Source organism: Hyperolius riggenbachi, chromosome 1, assembly GCF_040937935.1.
Source record: "Hyperolius riggenbachi isolate aHypRig1 chromosome 1, aHypRig1.pri, whole genome shotgun sequence".
In the NCBI taxonomy this organism is placed as follows: domain Eukaryota; kingdom Metazoa; phylum Chordata; class Amphibia; order Anura; family Hyperoliidae; genus Hyperolius; species Hyperolius riggenbachi.
Window position 1 is genome coordinate 252,961,971 of NC_090646.1, and position 21,548 is coordinate 252,983,518.

General features: G+C 43.9%; 1 protein-coding gene across 3 annotated transcripts; it reads left to right on the forward strand.

Annotated features, from left to right (window-relative positions):
* Positions 1–235: 235 nt before the first annotated feature.
* Positions 236–18,881, forward strand: COQ2 (coenzyme Q2, polyprenyltransferase). Of its 3 annotated transcripts, none has more exons than XM_068232731.1 (9): positions 236–514; positions 2,223–2,345; positions 5,771–6,121; positions 8,381–8,547; positions 10,327–10,448; positions 11,886–11,971; positions 13,341–13,474; positions 16,682–16,870; positions 17,943–18,881. In XM_068232731.1, the coding sequence occupies exons 3-9, from the start codon at positions 5,785–5,787 to the stop codon at positions 18,099–18,101; spliced, it is 1,194 nt and encodes a 397-aa protein (XP_068088832.1). In that variant the 5' UTR covers positions 236–514; positions 2,223–2,345; positions 5,771–5,784; the 3' UTR covers positions 18,102–18,881. The 3 variants fall into 3 exon arrangements, with proteins under 3 accessions (XP_068088832.1, XP_068088822.1, XP_068088841.1); XM_068232721.1 differs by having other exon boundaries at positions 2,239–2,345; XM_068232740.1 differs by lacking the exon at positions 236–514 and adding an exon at positions 593–1,891 and having other exon boundaries at positions 2,239–2,345.
* The last annotated feature ends 2,667 nt before the right edge of the window (positions 18,882–21,548 follow it).

The following is a 21,548-nucleotide window of genomic DNA, read 5'->3' on the forward strand; positions in this document are numbered from 1 at the left end:
CTTTTTATAGGAGTGCGCTTTACAACATTATTTTTAATACTATATTCTAATATTATTATTAATTATATGCTGCTCTATAATGGGCACCTCATATCACCCCAGATCCAAGGAATCGATTCGTTTCCCTCTAAAATAATTGATTTTACTTTCACAATTGTGGGCAAACACGCTCTTCTTTGACCACTTGTAAAATGTCCGCACAGTCCCTCCAGCACACTGGGCATGTGCGTGATGTCATGAGCTTGTCACATAGAGTTTAGCCTTCTCTGGTTTGTTCACAGTTTTCTGCACGCTGTATTTACTTCCGCAGTTCGGCTATTTGTCAAAGTGCTTGCTGTTGCTTGTCAAAGGGCTCATATTAGGAAATTATCTCCACAGCTTATCTGCAGCAAGGGTCTGCTGCACGCCGTGCTATTTTTAGCACTACTCCCTCACAACCAGCTTCCTATTTGAAGCATTAGGCCAGATTACTGCCTCCCTCTCACAGATTAATTCCTGGTGCTCTTGTTCCAAGGTTAGTGCTGCTGTGTATTATGGGGTAATGTATTGGCTGCATGACTTTGCACATGCTCAGTATTTTCATGGGTATGCTGAAAGGACAACTGAAGTGTGAATAATATGGAGGCTGCCATATTTATTTCCTTTTAAACAATACCAGTTGCTTGGCAGCCCTGTTGATCTATTTGGCTGCAGTAGTGTCTAATTTACCCAACTGAAACAAGCATGCAGCTAATCCAGTCAGATCTGACAATGTCAGAAACACCTGATCTGCTGCATGCTTGTCTAGGGTCTGTGATTAAAGTATTGCATGCACAAGATCAACAAAATGACCAGGCAACTAGTATCGCTTAAAATAAAATCAATATGACAGCCTCCATATCCCTCTCAGTTCAGTTGTCCTTGAAATGTAACTCTGCAGTCATTGTCCCTGCAGTTTCTACACAGCTTAATGGATACCTTAGTCTTCAGGAAAATGTAAAAACGGCAGATGTAGTAGGCTCTCCTCATGCCCACTGCTCCCTCCGTTCTCCTCTGTCCCCCTCCGTTATCATGCACCGACCCTCTGAAGCTACTTCCTGGTCAGGAGGGTCAGCGAGGACTATGCAGATGCTGACCGGGAGCACACTGCGCAGGCGCACTCAATTTTACTGAAGACTAAGGTATCCTTTAATGCTTATGCTTTAACCTAGTCCCTTTTGCATTCGCCGCTACCAGAGTTATTTTCACCTAAAATTTTGATCTTTAAAGAGACTCCGTAACAAAAATTGCATCCTGTTTTTTATCATCCTACAAGTTCCAAAAGCTATTCTAATGTGTTCTGGCTTACTGCAGCACTTTCTACTATTACAGTCTCTGTAATAAATCAATGTATCTTTCCCCTGTCAGACTTGTCGGCCTGTGTCTGGAAGGTTGCCAAGTTCTTCAGTGTTGTGGTTCTGCTATGAACTCCCCCTTCCAGGCCCCTCTATGCACACTGCCTGTGTATTGTTTAGATTAGAGCAGCTTCTCTCTTCTCTCTTATCTTTTACAAGCTGGATAAATCGTCCTCTGAGCTGGCTGGGCTTTCACATACTGAAGAATTACATACAGGCAGAGCTGTCTACACTCTGCAGGAAGAAACAGCCTGACACTTCAGTGGAAGATAGCTGCAGGGGGAAAGAAACACAAAAATGATCTCTTGAGATTCAAAAGGAAAGCTGTATACAGCCTGCTTGTGTATGAATGTATTTTCTATGTGTGGACATACTGTACATCAACATACTTCCTGTTTTGGTGGACATTTTGTTTGTTTATAAACAAACTTTTAAAAACTGTTTTTAACCACTTTTAATGCGGCGAGGAGCGGCGAAATTGTGTCAGAGGGTAATAGGAGATGTCCCCTAATGCACTGGTATGTTTACTTTTGTGCGATTTTAACAATACAGGTTCTCTTTAATGCTCTTTATGGCTCGCTAGGTATACAGTGGGTATGTATAGTCTATATTTACTGGTATGTCTAATAAAGGTATAATTATGACTGCAAGTTATTACTGATTCTTAGAATTGTATAGAGCATTAATAGTTTGTTACATTAAGGATCTAATGTTTCTGCATGTTTGTTTTTCCTTTAATGTATTTAGTGATTCATTTATATTAGGCTCAATATAAGTTAACTATAGCTTTATGACTATTATTTTTACTTTTTATCTGTACATATATTACACTGGAATACACTTTAACAGTTTTTTTGTCTCCCAGTTACTCCTCATTCTGCTGGTGAAGTGGGTCATACCTGCGAAACGCGTTGCACATTGGAATATATCACAAAGTGCATTTTTGTTTAAAATCGAGTCGTCTATGGGGAGGTAAGTCCACTACTACCTCCCTTCTTAAAGTACCCCTGAACCGCAAGTGTTTTTTTTATTACATCTGGGTTTTCTTGCTGCGGGTGCTGTGACTAAGTCACAACAAAAACCTTACCATCATTTGCCCCCTGGTGTCCCCGCACTGATGTTCCGTCATCTTCGACTTTTAATGGAACGTCGATGCTGTGGAGAGGAAGCGGCAGTTTATCTTCAGTGCTGCCTCTATGATCCGCCGCCTTCTCCTGCTCGTCCATAAGTAATAATAGTATATTACTGTCCCTAATAATGCGCACCCCGGCTCCAAACGCACATCATGTGTAAACTGACTTACAGCTCTCACTACGCAGTGAGCTGTGAGCTTGTCTGTCCGCAGCCCGCAACCAGAGCAGGATACAATAGATACATTTTCACTGTATCTTTTTAATTGAATGATGGAAGTTTGCACATTGTGATTTAGCACACAATGAGATGGCCTGTCACGGAGATGCGCAGTGTATTGAAGGAGTTTGCGCTGACCTGGAAGGGGGTCGGCGCTATTACTATTCTCGTGGCGAAATTAGAAAATATAATTATAGCGGAATGGGAGACGTGGAGTGCCCAATATGATGGCGAGGGAAATCTAGAGTAGGTAAGTAATTCCATTATGTTTTTTTCTAAACAGGTGATTTATATGGCTTCAGGAGTACATTAAACTTTTTAGTGTATATTAATAATTTTGGTGCCTCTGTTGTATTACTGTTTGCATGCTGTGTCAACCCTTGGTGAAGGGGTGTTGCCCCATTCTTCAAATCTACAGAGAGCAACTTCTTAACCTGAGTGGGGTCAGGTTCATGTTCCCCACCTGCCTATACAGTGGTTGCCTTTTGTGGTAACCCACCTTTGTAAGTATTATTTGTTACATAGAATCTATACCCACATTGCTTTGATATACTACTTTGTCTTTCTACTAGCTTTGAAAATTCTGCTACACAGACTTTTTTCAGATGAAACTGGACCTCTTGTACCTATTACTAGGTACAAGATTATGAGTTTAACATAGTGTACCCCACCACCACTTTCTTCTATAAATACATATATTTATACAGTTACCTATGTGTCGCTGCAGTGCCTTTATACCTGAGGGTTCCAAGCAGAAGGAAGCTCTCTGCTGGTTATTCTCTTACTCTTCCTCCCTCATAGTGATGCGTTGCCATAGCAATTGCTGACGCGTCCCTCAAAAATGGACCCAAACTGTGTGGCTGCCACAGCCCAGAACACACTGACGTTTCAGTAACTGGTCCAGTAGCAGCTGAATGGTTTTGGTCCATTTCTAAGTGACGCATTGGCCGTTGTCATGGTAATGTGTCACTACAAGGTGGGGAGGAGAAGATTATAACCAGCAGAGAGTCTATATATCTCCTAAAAGGCCAGGTGGCTGTGTCCATCTACATCCGTGTGTAGGGGCTGCATATGCCCAGTATGGCAGAAGAAGTGGGTGGCTTTTGCCGATTAAAAAAAAAAAAAATCTAGGGGGAAAAAACAGGGAGGCTCTATACACAAACTGGCACTTCATAATGTAATCAACCTATATATTTAGTGGTGGGAAACTATGTTAAACTGATCCTATTGTACTTTGAAAACTCTTCTCACTATTGCTAAGTCTAGTTTCATCCCACTTTAACCACGTCACCTCCAAGGGTTTTTCCCCTTAAAAAAACAGAGCAATTTTCACCTGTCAGCGCTCCTTCCATTTGCCTATAACTTTATTACTACTTATCACAAGGAAACAATCTATATCTTGTTTGGTTTTTTTTTTGCCACCAATTAGGCTTTCTTTGGGGGTACTTTTTGCTAAGAACTTTTATTTTCTAAATGTTTTTAACAGGAAAAATAAGAAAAAAAAATAATTATTTCTCAGTTTTCAGCCATTATAGTTTGAAAATAATGCATGCTACTGTAATAAAAACCACACATTTTATTTGCCCATTTGTCCCGGTTATTACACCGTTTAAAATCTTCCCTTAGTACAATGTATGGCGCCAATATTTTATTTGGAAATAAAAGTGCATTTTTTCAGTTTTGCGTCCATTCCTAATTACAAGCCCATGATTTATAAAGTAACAGTAATATATATAGTGAAATTGTTTTTGGTGGTGCAGACTGTGGCAGATAGGGTTAAAGTGCCCATGTCTCTGCCCTCCATATTCCTGACTTCAGCCGTGCAGGTCGGAAGGGTCAGAAGATAGAGAGCAGTGTATATTGCAGTGGCAAGAGGCGTGGACATGGGCAAGTCAACCCTCTCTGCTGCAGTCTGTGACCCCCCCCCCCCCCCCCCTTCCCCAAATCATGGCTGGAAGTGTCTTACTCCATCTCACATAAGCTCTAATGCCTGCTACACACAATGCAATTTTCCGTCAGATCCATGGGTCAAATCGATAATTTCCAAAAGGTCCAATCAGGTTTCCAATTTTGTGCAGAAGTGATCGGAAAAATCAATCGGAAACCTGATCGGACCTATTAGAAATTATTGTTTCGAGGCATGGATCTGACAGGATATTGCATAGTATGTACTAGGTGACATAAAAAAACATCCAGTACGCTTCTAGAACTAGCAATATTATATATATGTTACGGCCAGAACCCGAAGTGTGGCCACTTCTAGTTCTGGCCGGCCACTTCGGGTTCTGGCCGGCCAATTTGCGAAGTGGCCGCAGCGCAGCGGCCAATGTTAGAAATGCAAAGCTACACTTATTTTACGGCCGTCTCGCTGCGGCCAAATGTATTAAAAGTTGCTTAATTTAATTAAATATAGCCGGCGGCAATGTGATAGATGAAGCCGCCGGCTTTCGCACTGCCTCCTCCTCCTCTCCTCCTCCCCCCCGCCTCTCTCCTCTCCCCTGCCTCCTATACGACATACGGAGCAGCCGGGCGGGGACACGCGTGTCCCCGAGAGTCGTTCGTCGCGGCAGGGGAATCCTGCCGTTCCTGCAGAGCGGGCGCTGGCAGAAGCAATGTCTGCAGCCTCCCCGCTCTGCTTCCCCTGCCGCGACGAACGACTCTCCCGGCGGCTCCGTATTGTATGGAAGGCGGGGACAAGGAGAGAGGCGGGGGGGGGGGGGGAGAGAATCGGGGGGGGGGGGGGAGGCAGTGCGAAAGCCGGCGGCTTCATCTATCACATCGCCGCCGGCTATATTTAATTAAATTTAAGCAACTTTTAATACATTTGGCCGCAGCGAGACGGCCGTAAAATAAGTGTAGCTTTGCATTTCTAACATTGGCCGCTGCGCTGCGGCCACTTCGCAAATTGGCCGGCCAGAACCCGAAGTGGCCGGCCAGAACTAGAAGTGGCCACACTTCGGGTTCTGGCCGTAACCTATACATTACAGTGATTGATCTGTATATATTACAATGATTGATCTTACATCTGTTTTCTTTATCATTTGTAGGTAAGAGGTCCATAATGGCTCTGGCATCTTTGAGAATGCTTCAGACACTGTTGTCCATCGATAGGACTATGTACAGACCATGTACCTATAATGTCTACAGTGCTTGGGTTGGCTACTATCATAAAAATGACTTCTGCAAAAACACCTTACGGGGTTCTAGATGGACTCACAAGAACAAGTTACACAACTCTTTTCTGAGAACTTGGCATCCTTCTATGTGTCACAGTACACCTCTGAAAACAACTACGCCTGTTTCTAAAAAGCATAGCTTTACTGCAGCTTCAGCGGTTCAGTCAATGCCAGAAAGTGTCCAGCCATACTTGCGGCTTATGAGACTGGATAAACCTATAGGTAAAGTTAAAAAATAATAATATACAAATGTTTAACACTTATCCCCAGGCACAAATTAACATATACCATCCAACAGCTTGATAAGCAGAGTGCCCAGGTATTACCTTTTTCATGTCAAAAAATTATCCAGCTAAAAACCTTGCTTTAACAATGTGGTTATTTGGCATAAGTTAAAAAAACCTTGCTTTAAAAATGTGGTCATTTGGCATAAGTTGATGCTTTGCTCTACAGTACATAGTACTGCTATTCAGAATGCAAGAGAACAGAGATGACTACAGCCCAGAGCTCTGGGAATAAGAGTTCAGGAAGGAGCTCTTGACTAAGTACAATCATTGGTATTGTTTTTGGCACTGGATAGTGAAGGGGCTCATACAGATATGAAATCTAAAGGATTAGGAAAATGTTTGTGCCTGGAGTTGGGATTTTAACTACCGGTACTTTTGTCTTCAACAAATCGTGAGCAGAAGTGTCACCTTTTTCATGAAAACACAATGGGCCCGATTCACTATTCGGTGCTAAACCAGTTAGCACGCCCAAAGGCTTTGGGCGTGCTAACTAGGATGCTAATTAGTTAGCACCAAGAAAAGTGAATCAGCTCGCGCGCAAAACTTTGCATGCGCAAAGTCCGGTGTGCGCAAAACGTCGCAACGCGGTGCGTCGAAAACGGCGCACCTGATGCGACTATATGGGCGCATTGGGTGCGACCTTAACGTCGCATAGTGCGATGCAAAGTTTTGCGCATGAGCGCTAGTTAGCGCGCACAAACTGTTTTTAGGCGTGAAAAGGGGCTTTCCACAAGCGTGCTAACAGTTAGCACCGCTTTGTGAATCAAGCCCAATGAGCCTAATTTTATTAAAGCCTGGTACACACTTTCAGTTATGATTGGCCAATCATTGACCATGTAGAACGGGGGTTTACCTACATAATCTGCTCATTGCATTTAACATCAGTTGACCCTCATACCACATGGAAGGGCTAAAATGGGTCAGTGATTGGCCAATCATAATTGAAAGTGTGTACCAGCCTTAAAGTGATCCTGAGATGAAGGGAGGTAAAGAATTGATACTTACCTTGGGCTTCCTCCAGCTTCATGGACACTGTTGCCTCCCTGGCCACTCCAGTCATCTGTAAACACTCCCGGTATTATCGCACTAGTCGGAGTCCACTGCGCATGCATGGCTTTTCTCCTGGCGGACGCAAAGCGCCATAACTGCAGCCTCTAGTGCATGTTCAGTAGGCAGTAGCCATGTTAGGGAGTCTTGCCCAGGGTCTCCTTACTGAACAAGGTGTTCTCCCTGTGTCTGTGTGGGTTTCCTCCAGGCACTCCAGTTTCCTCCCACATCCCCAAAACATACAGATAAGTTAATTGGATTTCCCCTAAAATTGGCCCTAGACTATGATATATGCACTGCACAATACATACATAGACATATGACTATGGAAGAGGCGTAGATTGTGAGCCCCACTGACGGACCGTTAGAGACGAGACAATATACTCTGTACATTACTGATATTTCAGCGCTATATACTTAATAAATTATACTTTAATACTTAAATAATTAAGGTGCTGGCTTACTGAACAGGAAGGCCTGAAATTTGAACCCTGGTCTCCTGTGTCAGACACAGAGGCCTTAACCAGTACACTATCCTGCCACTTACAGTAGTCCATGTGAGATGCAATCACCTTTATAGGCTTGATGAACCTGTGTCGATATGAAAGTGGAAATCGTGATGGTCTGCACACTCTTGAAGTGATCAAGAAATCTTGTTTTCCATCAGCACAATCCTTATACAGACAGTTGTTTTGAGGGCAGGCAGGTCCTCTTCATAAGTATATAATTGCCAAACAATTGTTCAATAGTTATTTGGCTGTTGTATACCAATGAAGAAAACCTGCACACCCTCAAAAAAAATTATAGAGCGATTGTGCCAGTGGAAAAAAAAAAAAATCTTAATCACTTTAAAGGGAAGGTTCAAGCAAAATAAAAAAGTAAGTTTCACTTACCTGGGGCTTCTACCAGCCCCATGCAGCCATCCTGTGCCCTCGTAGTCACTCACTGCTGCTCCAGTCCCCCGCTGGCAGCTTGCCGACCTCGGAGGTCGGCGGGCCGCATTGCGTACATTTTTACGCATTCCCGCTAGTCCAGGAACATTAACACATACATTTTTACGCGTTACTGGTTCAATGCGTACATTTTTCATTTTTGTGTTTTCTGTGCTTGAATGCTTATTAAACTTGTTATCTTCTTTGCAATGCAGGCACTTGGTTGCTGTATCTCCCTTGCACATGGAGCATTGCACTAGCCGCAGATCCGGGGAGCCTCCCTGACCTTTCTATGCTAGCCTTGTTTGGCACAGGAGCCATATTGATGCGTGGAGCTGGCTGTACTATTAATGATATGTGGGACAAAGATTTTGACAAAAAGGTATGTTATGAAATAACATTGAATGAGGGTAAGAATTGCCATTAAGGTCATGTGAGCATTAGGAGAAAAAAAAGTCAAGCATTAAAAAAAACAACGTTCAGTATTGTGAATGTCCATAGCAGTAAATAAGAAGCATTATTATATTTAAAAAAAAAAATGCTTCAAAATGTCTGCAGAAGTGTTAGGCATTTTAAAAATCCCATGTGCAAACAAGCTTTGTAAAGCCTGGCATTTTAAATGTGTATGTACACAGACGTCTAATGCTGGGCGCACACGGCTCGTTTTTGCCGCTCGATTCTCCCGCTCAATTGTTTCACCGCTCAATGCCGCAGTCAATTCTGTTATCTTCCGCTTGTTTTTGTTATCTTTTTCCATTCACTGCAATCCGGAATTGACCGGCGAAACAATCGAGCGGGAGATCGGACATGTCAGATATTATCTATCGAGCCATCTCAATGGCTCAAAAATGAGCCGTGTATGCCCAGCATTAGGCTGGGTTCACATTAGGACAGATGCACAACAGTGAGTTCCCAGCATATCTTGTATGTATACGCTGGGTTCTTCACACTGGCACCATTTTGCATCTGTTGTAATGGGGTTGCCGCTTCTGCCGGACACAAGTGCTGCAATACCAAAGGGAGCCCCAGCTAAAGCATATTGCTGGAGCTCCTTGCCTGTTGGCATGAAACAAACCAATAGAAATCCCACTGCAGGAGGGGTAGGAGTAGTGGATTCTCATTGGTTCACCACTCAGTGGATCAATGAGAATCCTTCAGGAGGGGTCATGATTTCTATTGGTGTGCAACAGAAGTATGGTTGGCACTACAGCAAGTTGCAATATGCTTGAGCAGGGAGCTGGCAGGGCCCGCTTTGCTTCTCTCTCTATGGTGTGGCTGTGTGCTCTGATCGTGACAATAAGATTGTGTGAAAACATGGAGGAGAGAGGAAGCTCGACACTGCAGTAATCTGTTTATTCCAGTGAGTGAGGCACAACATGTACAATGCACATAAATGTGATAGTAGTAAAATATATCAGTGCTGGAAGCGATGTGGGGAGCAGTGGGTGCTAGGCGCTGTTAGCCTTACTGCCGTTTCGCGCAGATATGCGCTTTAGAGCCTCTGTAGAAGCGCATATCTGCGCGAAACGGCTGTAAGGCTAACAGTGCCCATCACCCACCGCTCCCCACATTGCTTCCAGCACTGGTATGTTTCACTACTATCACATTGCTGTGCATTGTACATGTTGTGCCTCACTATGGAATAAACCGATTTACTGCAGTGCCGATCTTCCTCTCTCCTTGTTTTCACACAGGATTTCTATTGGTTTGTTCCAAAGGGGAGCTCCGGCAGTATGCTTCTGCTGGGGCTCCCATCAGAATTGCAATCCTTGTCCTAAGTGGTGGCAAAGATGACAGAATGAGGCAGAAGATGAGATGAAGGCAGAAAGATGACAGGAGGTTAGGTCACAGGTCACCTTCTTCTGCCTCCATCCAACTGAAGAATGTTTGCAGTAATAAGCCTATTGAGAACAGACAATGTGTGTCTTCATAGGCTTCCATTAAACTCCATCAGCAATCGGCCTCTATGTCCTGAATAATAATTCAGGCCATACAGCCTTTAGTTTAACTAAACCAATGGATCCCTTAGAAACAGATATATGTGCCTTGCATAGGATTCATTCACATGTCCTTGATCTGCTCAGTTAATAAATAGAACAATGTTAATGCCAGCCTTAGACTGGCTACAATGCCCTCTAAAATGCATGCATTTCCTTTAAAGGTGGAAAGAACAGCAAGTCGCCCCATTGCTGCTGGTGACATCTCCCAGTTCCAGTCCTTGGTGTTCCTTGGAGGACAGCTTAGTTTGGGTTTGTGTGTACTTTTGTGCCTGAATTACTACAGGTGAGTTGACTGGGCATATGATGATAAGGAATGCAACACACGTGTTATGAGTGTGAACTGCAACGGAGACTTGAATGGGCAGTGAGTTGTCATGCAGAATTATTCTGCAATGCATCTGAGCACTGTGAACTGTCCTCAGGGTATACTGATTATCAGGCTGTACCTTAGAGGCAGTTCATAGTGCTAACCCAGAGTGTTTACAGGATTCTTGCTATACTTTTATTCCTCTCTTAGTAAACGCATAATCTTATCTTTTTTTTGTGTGTGTGTAATATTGCTTGGTTGATCCTGCTGTTAGTGCCAGGCAAGAGAAGCTATCTGCCTGGCATCCTCATACTCCTTCCACTCTACTAGTGATGCATCACCGTGGCAACAGCTGACATCACTTGTAAATAAATCAGGCTGTGTGGCTTTTACTGGCTCAAACATGCTATCTGCAGAAAGCAGATAGTATTTCAACTCTGAAGCAGTTGCACTGATCAAAAGATTGACAGCCAATACACACTTTGTTGGCAGGAAGGATGGCATACATGCAGAAAGGGCGCAGGGTGAAGACGAAAAAATGGCTCATCCTGCTATTGCCAATTTCCTGGCAGCAGAATTTACTATTCCCCCTCCAGGTCGCCATGGACTCAAGGGTAAGATGCATTTCGGCAGCCAGCTGAATTGCACTTTTTTTCGTAATTTGGGCTCCGTCTTTTGCTGGCACACAAATTACTCTCTGAGTCCTGCTATAGCCGTAATTCACATTACAGCCTACGACGGTGCCCAGATGTCCAGCGTCCTTTTTGCCTATCTGGGGAAGGATGCGTGTTGCTATCTCTGCAACTGAATCCAAAGTAACAGATTTTAAGTATTTGAAAAATCTCTTGTGATGTATAGCACCTATAGGTTAGTTAATGCCCGCTGCCCCTTGAAATAACACATTATCTATAAACAACCTCCCTTAGGAGGCTCGTTTTACTTTAATGGAGTTGTCAGGCAAAATATGCTGCCCTGTGATATACTTACCCGGGGCTTCCTTCAGCCCCTTGCAGCCGACATGTCCCACGCAGTATCTCCGCTCGCTGCTGGCTTGGGGTCCCCACCGGTGCCGACCTCCTCCACTGCGCCTGTGCAAGCGCCACTGTCAATCAAGTCCACATTGTCTGCAGTAGTTCTGCACCTGCGCAGTATGCTGCGGACAACATGGACTTGACTGACAGTGAAGCTCATTCATGCGCAGTAGAGGATGACCTCAAGGTCATCCTCTGCACTGGCAGGAACCATGGGCCGGCGGCTGCAAGTGGAGAGGCTGCGTGGGACATGTCAGCTGCAAGGGGTGGAGGAAGCCCTGGGTAAGTACATCATGGGGCAGCATATTATGCTTGACAACTCCTACTCCATACTGACTTTTCAAGTTTTGTTTAATACATTGTTTGTTTTGATTATTCTTAGCATTGCACTTGGAGCTGCATCTTTATCGCTGGTAGTTACATATCCACTAATGAAGAGGATCACATATTGGCCACAACTTGTATTAGGTAAACCTGCAAATATCCTCAGTAGAGATGAGCAATGAGATGCTTGTAATTCCAGCTCAGGTCCATGCCTTAGTTCATGCAAATTGTATGGAATGGGGCAAATCAAAATCTCTAACCCTCAGTAAAACTAGGTTGAAAAGTTTGAACTTGAACTATCCCTTCTGTCAACAAGCAACGATAAAAACAGAAATATAGGGTTGTTACTAGTATTTATAGCACAACAGTGTCCCTGGTATCCGACACTGGCGGGGGCAGTCTGCTACCGGATACATGTGCTTGCCGGCTGAGAAAGCGCAAATCCCCCCCCCCAAAAAAAAATACTTACCAAGCCTCAAGCAAAGTCTTAGCCTTCCTGCAGCTGTGGCTTACCGGCATTCTTAGTGCACGCAAGTCGGCATGCCCGCATCGGGTCAGGTGACATGCCGCCTTGCCACCGTAAAACTGCTAGGAGCTGCAGGAAGGCTACAAGACGGATTGATTTGGGCTGCACTTCTGGTACAGGCATTCTGCTTGGATGTTTTTGCTGTAAGCCTGTAAGGGGTTCTTGAATAGAAGTGGTGACACTTTGCTGAGGGATCTGCAAAGGAAGCTCCAACAGGAATGATTGATGTCGGGCAAGAGCTGAATCATGGAGGTTCCTTTTCCACAGGTTGCTGAACTGTGCGCTCAGTGAGCAGTTGCCAGGCAACAGCAAGCAGTTGTGTGAGATGGTGTCCATTTCCACGAGCAGTTGATAGGCAGTGAAAAGCCTCTAAAACTCTCACAACTGCTTGCTGCTGCCTGGCAACTGCTTGCTGAGCACACACAGTTCAACTGCCCGTGGAAATGGGCCCTTAGGCTTTTCACTTCTTATCAACTGTTTGTTAAAAAGTGTGAGGCCTGTAATATCAGTGGACGGTTATACACATTTTCAGCTGAGATAATAATGAATAATCTTTTCAGATAAGGATGGGGAGAGTGGAATGTCATAAAATTCAAGGAAACTTAAGGCGCGTACACACGCCGAATTTCTGCAAACGACGGGTCGTCAGACCCGCCCGTGGGGCGGCTATTCTGCCGACAGTTTGCCAGTGTGTGCAGTCTGTTGGCAGGCTAAGATCCGCTGAGCGAATCTGTAACAACCAGCCTTATCAGCCTGCCGACAGACTGTATACACTGGCAAACTGTCGGCAGAACGGCCACCCCGCGGGCGGGTCTGACGACCCGTCGTTTGCAGTAATCCGGCGTGTGTACGCACCTTTAAAGTATTATGTCTTGCTTCACAGACCTTAATTAATTTACTTATGAATGTTAGATTGGTATGGTCGCATTCAACCTTTGTCATCTGCAGTTGAGCCAGTGATCTGAATGCATTGATCTTTTTACACAGGACTGACTTTTAATTGGGGAGCCTTGTTGGGCTGGTCTGCTATAAAAGGATCATGTGATTGGTCAGTTTGTCTTCCTCTATATGTCTCCGGAGTCATGTGGACACTGATTTATGATACCATCTATGCCCATCAGGTAATTCCTGTTTGTCCCTGAATAAAAATGTGACCAGCGACTCAAGTTAATGGATGCTTTGGCCAGTGGTCAAAAGGAAAATAATCAGAACAAACTATTTTTTTTTCTATTTTATCAAATTGCCATGTTTGTGTGGGATTTTGTCTAAAGATAGTGATAATTATCTACAAGAACTCACAGAGAAGCATGCTTTCAGTTTGGTCATGTGATAGATATGTAAGTCTGATTTGCTAGTCATAATCATGTGCTAAAGCAGGATGTGATCACAACAAATCAGAGCTTTGCAAATCTATCAGCTGACACATCACATGCCCCTCCACAAGTTTTCTTAGACATGACCATTACTATCTAAAGACAATGTGATAATTCTCCATTTCTATTATTGAAAAGGATCAAAATTGCCAGCTGTGTTGGTAGCATGAGGGCCGGTTTACACTGGCTACTGCCGGTGTCCATGCACATCGTTTACCACCAAGATTCACCGCATCCTACATTGAGATGAATGGCAGTGTTCATCTCAATGCGTTTACTGCCGATTGCGCAAGTGCCATGGTTGACCAAGTTTTCAGAGACACCACATGTAGCTTCTAGCATTGGCTGCATTTGCAGTTCCGCTGCCACAAACCAACGGGAAACAATGCTCATTAGCAGAAAAGCATTCATTATCGGCACAGCAAGCAGCCAGATGTGTAAGCCAGCTCTGACAAAACAACAAAAAACATAAAATGTTTGCTATGGATACCATTGGGTATGGTTTCATTGTTGAAGTGTAATACATACAGTGGAAATAAACTCAGAACTTCCTTTCTGCTCTAAAAGATTGTCCACAGCATGGCAACATTTATGGGAATAAAATTCTTCATTGCAATTTATGGTAATTCTAAATAAAAACTAGTTTTAACTTGGTTTTACTTTTGCAGGGAGCAAAGGGTTAAACCTTGGTGTTTACTGCATGCAAGAGCTGCCTCAGCAGAGCTCTCCTACATTCTATTCACAATTGCTAAAAGAGCTAGTAAGACACATTGATCTAATCTTTGAAGCACAGAACACAGACAGAGAAGTGGATTCTTTAGCAACTATGTGAAATAAAGACTGTACATTGTGTGCTGTGCAAGAGTTTGGGTTCACTTTAAATAACCATTTACTGTTGTTAGCACTTTTTTGCCCCATTTAGTCAGATCAGGATTATCCACCAAAAGAACAATGGTTGGGCCAACAGGTTTTTTTTTTTCTTCCAGAGTCCATCTGGATTTAGTTTTAGGTTAGGCTTACACTAAATGTGTTGTCAGTGTATCCATTACTTTGCCTAGTCCATGCGTTTTTCAATGAAATGGCAATGCATTAAACTGTTACATTAAAGAGAACCCGAGGTGTGTTTAAAGAATGTTATCTGCATACAGAGGCTGGATCTGCCTCTACAGCCCAGCCTCTGTTGCTATCCCAAACCCCACTAAGGTCCCTCTGCAATCCCTCATAAATCACAGCCGTGCTGTGAGGCTGTGTTTACATCTGTAGTGTCAGTCTCAGCTGCTCCCCCGCCTCCTGCATAGCTCCGGTCCCTGCCCCCGTCCCTTCCCTCCAATCAGCACGGAGGGAAGGGATGCAGGCGGGGACTAGAGTTCTGCAGGAGGCGGGGAGAGCAGCAGACTGACACTATAGAGATAAACACAGCCAGCTCTGACAAGCTGTTTGTCAGCAGCTTGGCTGTGATTTATGAGGGATTGCAGAGTGCAGGGGGACTTTAGGGGGATTTGGAAAAGCAACAGAGGCTGGGTTGTATAGGCAGATCCAGCCTCTGTATGCAGATAATATTCTTCAAACCCACCTCGGGTTCTCTTTAATGGCACAGTATCTGGATGGCAATTGACATGCACAGTGCATTCAATGTAAACTGACCCTTCAAACGTAAAATTCGACTAATTTTCACATGTAAAGGGGCAATATGACGAAAAATTGTAAAATTTAAAATATGTGCAAACATAAACAAATAAGTATGTTTTTTTCCAGAGTAAAATGACTCAAAGTAGAAATCTGACAGAAGTTACAGGTTTTGGACTAGCCCATCTCTTCATAGGGGATTCTCAGTAAGACTTTTATTCTTTATAAAGATATTCCCTAAAAAGGATTTAAACAAAGATGCTGGCCAGTAGGCCTGAACGATTTTAGGAAAAAATTGAATTGAGCGATTTCTGTCCAAAATTACGATTTCGATTCGATTCACGATTTCCATCAAATCAAGCTTTGTTCCCCCCCTTTGTGCCTGTCTGTTCCCCCTCTGTCCCTCATTGTACCCCCTTTGCCTCTTCATGCCTCCTCTGGGTCTCTCTCTTGCCTCCTTTGTGTCTGTGCCTCCGTGCCCCCTCTGTTTCTCTCTGTGTTCCCTCTGTCTCTCTCTTTGTGCCCCCTCTGTGTCTCCTGTGTCTCTCTCTGTGCCCACGCTGTCTCTCTCTGTGCCTCCTCTGTCACCCAAGTTGCATCAGTTCTGGACATAGCTTCAAGCACGAGTCCAGCAATGCCCATCTATCCACTTTGCCTCCTGCAGGCTCTATTGCACGGCATACTTCCTGTATATCATGTGACGTACAGGAACCCGAAGTTTTGCCAAGCACAAGAGTCGGCAGAGAGCGATAGAGGATGGAAGGTATGTCCAACGCTGCGGGCACTGGGACTTTGGGAAAGTTTGAAGGCGCTTCTTCAAACTTCCTCATGTGGAAATGACGTGATCGCGATATTCGCCGCTTTCACGATTCTGAAATTGTGATCTTGGTGATCGCGATTTCGATTTAAATTCGATTTATCTTTCAGGCCTACTGGCCAGCGCCTCTGCTCCCTACACAGTTTTTTGGCAGTTGGACAGAGCAACTGCCATTCACTAAGTGCTTTTGAAAATAAATAAATCCCTGAGAATCCCCTATGAAGAGATGGACTAGACCAAAACCTGTTGCTTCTCTCAGATTTCTACTACCTACTGTAAGTGACAGCAACATAGGAGAAAAGTAATTTATGGCTCATTTTACTCTGGAAAAAACATTTGTATATGTGTGGACATATTATAAATTTTACAATTTCTCGCCATAGGGCCCCTTTAAATGTTTTAATGAAAAATATTCTTTTAAATATAGATGAACCCAGTAATTTTAATAACAAAAATCTTTTGTGTAAAAAAAAAAAAAAAAAATGCCTTTCTTTTAAAATGTTTCTTTCTAGGATAAGAAAGATGATGTGATTGTCGGGGTAAAGTCTACAGCACTGCGCTTTAATGAGCAGACCAAGTCCTGGCTTAGTGGATTTAGTGTGGCAATGCTGGCAGGACTGACGCTGACAGGAGTAAGCTGTGACCAGACATTTCCCTACTATGCTGCGGTAGCACTCATAGGAGGACATCTCGCTCATCAGGTGACTTTTTCATTTGGATGTGTAAGCAGTGCTAGAGCGCTTCTAATGAATATATGTGTGCATCAAGGGGTACTTGAGATGTTGGAAAATGCAGTAATTAATAAAAGGGGTACGTGCTATAATAATGCTTTAGGAACACCATGTTGTTCCTAAAGCAAATATGATTTTTAGTGTTCCATCACTATGAGGTTCCTTACAGACTGTGCCAAAGCCGTTGTGGTGCGATTATTCTTTAATCACAGAGCAACGTTGCTGAAAGGTCACATCCCACCTAGGTATAGTGAATTTAGGTACAGGGTCAGAGGTACATGCAACTGAAAAGGCTATACAGAGATCCAGTGCTACCTAACAGCCCCACAGCTGCATTTCTAAATAATAATACAGTAATAAAACTGTTAGCTTGATTCCTTCCGAGGTAGCTGCAAGTTCACTTTCGCAGCAGTCAGACCTATGGATTCAACTCCCTGGTTCTTAGTGAGTAGTCTCCCTCCAGCTGGGAGATGCAATGACACTATTTCATCTCCCAGCTGGAGGGAGACTACTCACTAAGAACCAGGGAGTTGAATCCATAGGTCTGACTGCTGCTAAAGTGAACTTGCAGCCACCTCGGAAGGAATCAAGCTAACAAATACATCAGTTGAACTCCAGGATGTGCTGTATAAAATTATGATCATATCCACCTTCCAGCTGCCTTCCATTTATAGGTTTCTGCATTTGTAGAAAGGACTGCAATGTAAACATGAAGCACATCTTGCAAGGTCTTGTAGTACAAAAATATCAAAATTCTTTGACACAAATACAAAATTCTTAAAAAGTGAGGTCTCTGTAGGAAGCTCCTTATTTGCATAAACAATTGTCCAAGACAGGATAACTGAGAGCAACTGATTAAGTGTAAAAGGGCCTGTATGTGTGCGTATGAATACTTGCTTGCAATATTATAAACATTTGTGTGTTGGACATTATTAGGTTATCAGTATATTAGGTTTTCCTTTAACATGCACAGCATAATTTATATGGAAAAAGTTTAAGTGTGCTGATTGGGAATGACTATTTTCCCTTTCTTATTTAACAGATTTATACTCTAGACATAAACAATGCTGAAGACTGTTGGAAAAAGTTCAGTGCAAATCGCACAATAGGTTTCTTACTTTTCCTTGGCATTGTGCTTGGAAACCTACGGAAAAATAAAGATACCAGTGCTACCAAAGATGTATACTATCAGCCATCATGAGAGAATTATGTCCGGTTTGGGTCCAAGGATCTCCCAGTATTTCTTTTTACTAAACTTTGCCAGCCGGAATAGAGGCCTGCCAATCGTTCATGAGTTTGTAACAGTCATTGTGTATGTTCCTGTTTCATCCCTCTCTGGTCTGTAAAAACACCGACTGAAAAGCTGTACTGATAAAGCCAAATTCTAAACTATCTTAAGAATTTATGGGAGGAGCTTAAGTACTGTGGATTAAAGATGCTGCCAAAAAGTACTGGTATACCTGTATGCTGATATATAGCAGGTGTGAACAAGGACTGAATCAAGGCGACAATCACTATAAGGCCTCTTTCAGATGTACAGCTGAACTACATGCTTGCCAAGCAGTTCAGCCTCACGGCTGCCAGCCATGGGCAATTAAAATAAAGCCGAATGGAAGGATTTATAATACCACGTCACCTTTTGACATGTGGTAGAAACCTGTGAAAAGTCACATCTGAACCCAGCCACGCACAGATGTGACTCCATGGTAGGCCCCTGCCGGTCCATGGGAGCAACTGACAGGAAATGAATTTACCACTTTCAGCCTTCCGTATTAAAGTGGCCTAAACAGTGTTAAACAAAACACCACACATGCCTGAGGTATCCAGTTGGATATTTCCAGAGTTGGTCATTCAGGAGTCAGGATACTGAAAATGCCGATACAAAGTGAACTATAACTACACCTGCTGGAGATGTAACTAACATCCAATATGTATTTCAACCACATGGGTAAAGATGATATAAAATCATGCATCATTCGCATTTTGTAGTTCGTTGTATAATTAGAATACCACTTTTACAGGTGTAGAAATGCTTAGTTACCATATGGTTCTGATCCTTCTTCTCTAGTAAAAAAAAAAACACACTAAGGGCCCTTTTCCACTAGCAATTGCTAGCATTCACGCTGAACGCTAGCGATTGCTGAATCGCAAATACTGGCGATTACGATGTTTGCGGCCGCGATTTTGCTATGCACTGCATAGCAAAATCGCGGCAATTATCGCTCCGCCGCGCGTTCCTGGCAAAAACGAATCGCAGTAGTGGAAATGACCTACCACGATTCCTATGTTAACCACTTGCCGACCGCGCACTCATACTGCGCGTCGGCAAAGTGGCAGCTGCAGGACCAGCGACGCAGTATTGCATCGCCAGCTGCAGGCTGATTAATCAGGAAGCAGCCGCTCGTGCGAGCGCCTGTCAATTCACGGTGGGGGGCTCCGTGAATAGCCTGCGGGCCGCCGATGGTGGCTCGCAGGCTAAATGTAAACACAAGCGGAAATAATCCGCTTTGTTTACATTGTACGGCGCTGCTGCGCAGCAGCGCCGTAAGGCAGATTGGCGATCTGCGGCCGGGGATTGCCGGCATGTGACAGGGGACGTCCTGTCACTGGCTGCACAGGACGGATAACGGAACACCAGGGGGGCCAGGTAGGAGAGGGAGGGGGGGGGGGATTTCGCCACGGAGGGGGGCTTTGAGATGCGCGCGCCCCCCGCAACACCGGCAGGCAGGAGCGATCAGACCCCCCCAGCACATCATCCCCATAGTGGGGGAAAAAGGGGGGCGATCTGATCGCTCTGGATGCACCCTGATCTGTGCTGGGGGCTGTAGAGCCCACCCAGCACAGATCACAAATAACAACGCTGGTCCTTAAGGGGGGGGTCCTCAAGTGGTTAAAAAGCAAACCGTAGCGATTGTAAAATCGCTAGCAGTTTGAGTTTTTGCGATTCAGCCAGCGCAAACGCGCTGGTGGAAAAGGGCCCTAAGAGCCTTTTTCCACAGGCGGCTAAACTATGTGCTCAAAGAGCAGTTACCAAGCAGCAGTTTTGCAGCCATTTTACTGCGTATCAGTTGCTTGTGGAAAACAGCCCTTAGGAACATAAGTAAAAATGAAACAACTCGTCACACCATTACAATGCATATTAAAGACATAGATGCTTGGATATACAGTCAGGTCCATAAATATTGGGCCATTGACAATTCTAACAGTTTTGGCTCTTTACACGACCACAATGGATTTTAAATTAAATAAACATGATGTGCTTTAACTGCAAATGGCCGGTTTAATTTGAGGGTATTTACATCCAAATCAGGTGAACAGTGTAGAAATTACAACAGTTTGCATATGTGCCTCCCACAGATTTTGCACATTACTTACTTCCCATGGATCCAGTTCAGGGTTACCGCTAAGGAGGTTAATACTTCGTTTCAAATCCTTTGGAATCAATTACAGTCCGAAGTCTGGAAGGCATACACACATCAGACGCTGGTTTCATTCCTGGTGATGCTCTGCCAGGCCTCAACTGCAACTGTCTTAAGTTCCTGCTTGTTCTAGGGGTATTTAGTTTTGTCTTCAGCAAGTGAAATGCATGCTCAGTCAGATTAAGGTCAGGTGATTGACTTGGCCATTACAAACCTTTCCACTTCTTTCCCTTCCAAAAACTCTTTGGTTGCTTTTGCAATATGCTTTGGGTAATTGTCCATCTGCATTGTAAAGCACCATCCAATGAGTTCTGAAGCATTTGGCTGAATAGGAGCAGAAAATATTGCCCGAAACACTTCTGAATTCATCCTGCTGCTTTTGTCAAAGTCAATAATCAAGGGAAGGACTTCACCACAGTGATTACAGAGGATTCACCACAAGCTGCAAACCATTGGTGAGCCTCAAAAACAGGAAGGCCAGATTAGAGTTTGCCAACCGACATCTAAAAAGCTTTCACAGTTCTGGAACAACATCCTATGAGACCAAGATCAACTTGTACCAGACTGATGGGAAGAACACAGTATGGAGAAGGAATGAACTGCTCATGATCCTAAGCATACCACCTCATCACTGAAGCATGGTGGTGGTAGCAGTGTTTTCTCAAGGCTCTTTTAGGCAGGTGCTCCACCTGGCTAGTTTTGGTGAGCACCCAGCTGTCATCGACTCACCTCCTCCGATGCTGTAAGCATAGTTGTGCAGAGAAGCCCCAGCCCTGCATTCTCTCTTCTTGCCTCACCCGGCTACTTTTTTATGTCACCTGGCTGAAAAAATTCTGGGGAGAACTCTGCAGTAGTGTTATGGCATGTATGGCTGCCAATGGAACTAGTTCTCATGTATTTATTGATGACATGACTGCTGACAAAAGTAGCAGGATGAATTCTGAAGTGTTTCAGGCAATATCTGCTCCTATTCAGCCAAATGCTTCAGAACTCATTGGACGCCGCTTCACAGTGCAGATGCACAATGACCCAAAGCATACTGCAAAAGCAACCAAAGAGTTTTTGAAGGGAAAGAAGTGGAATGGTATGCAATGGCCAAGTCAATCACCTGACCTGAATCCGATTGAGCATGCATTTCACTTGCTGAAGACAAAACTGAAGAAAAATACTCTAAGAACAACCAGGAACTGAAGACAGTTGCAGTAGAAACCTGACAGAGCATCACCAGA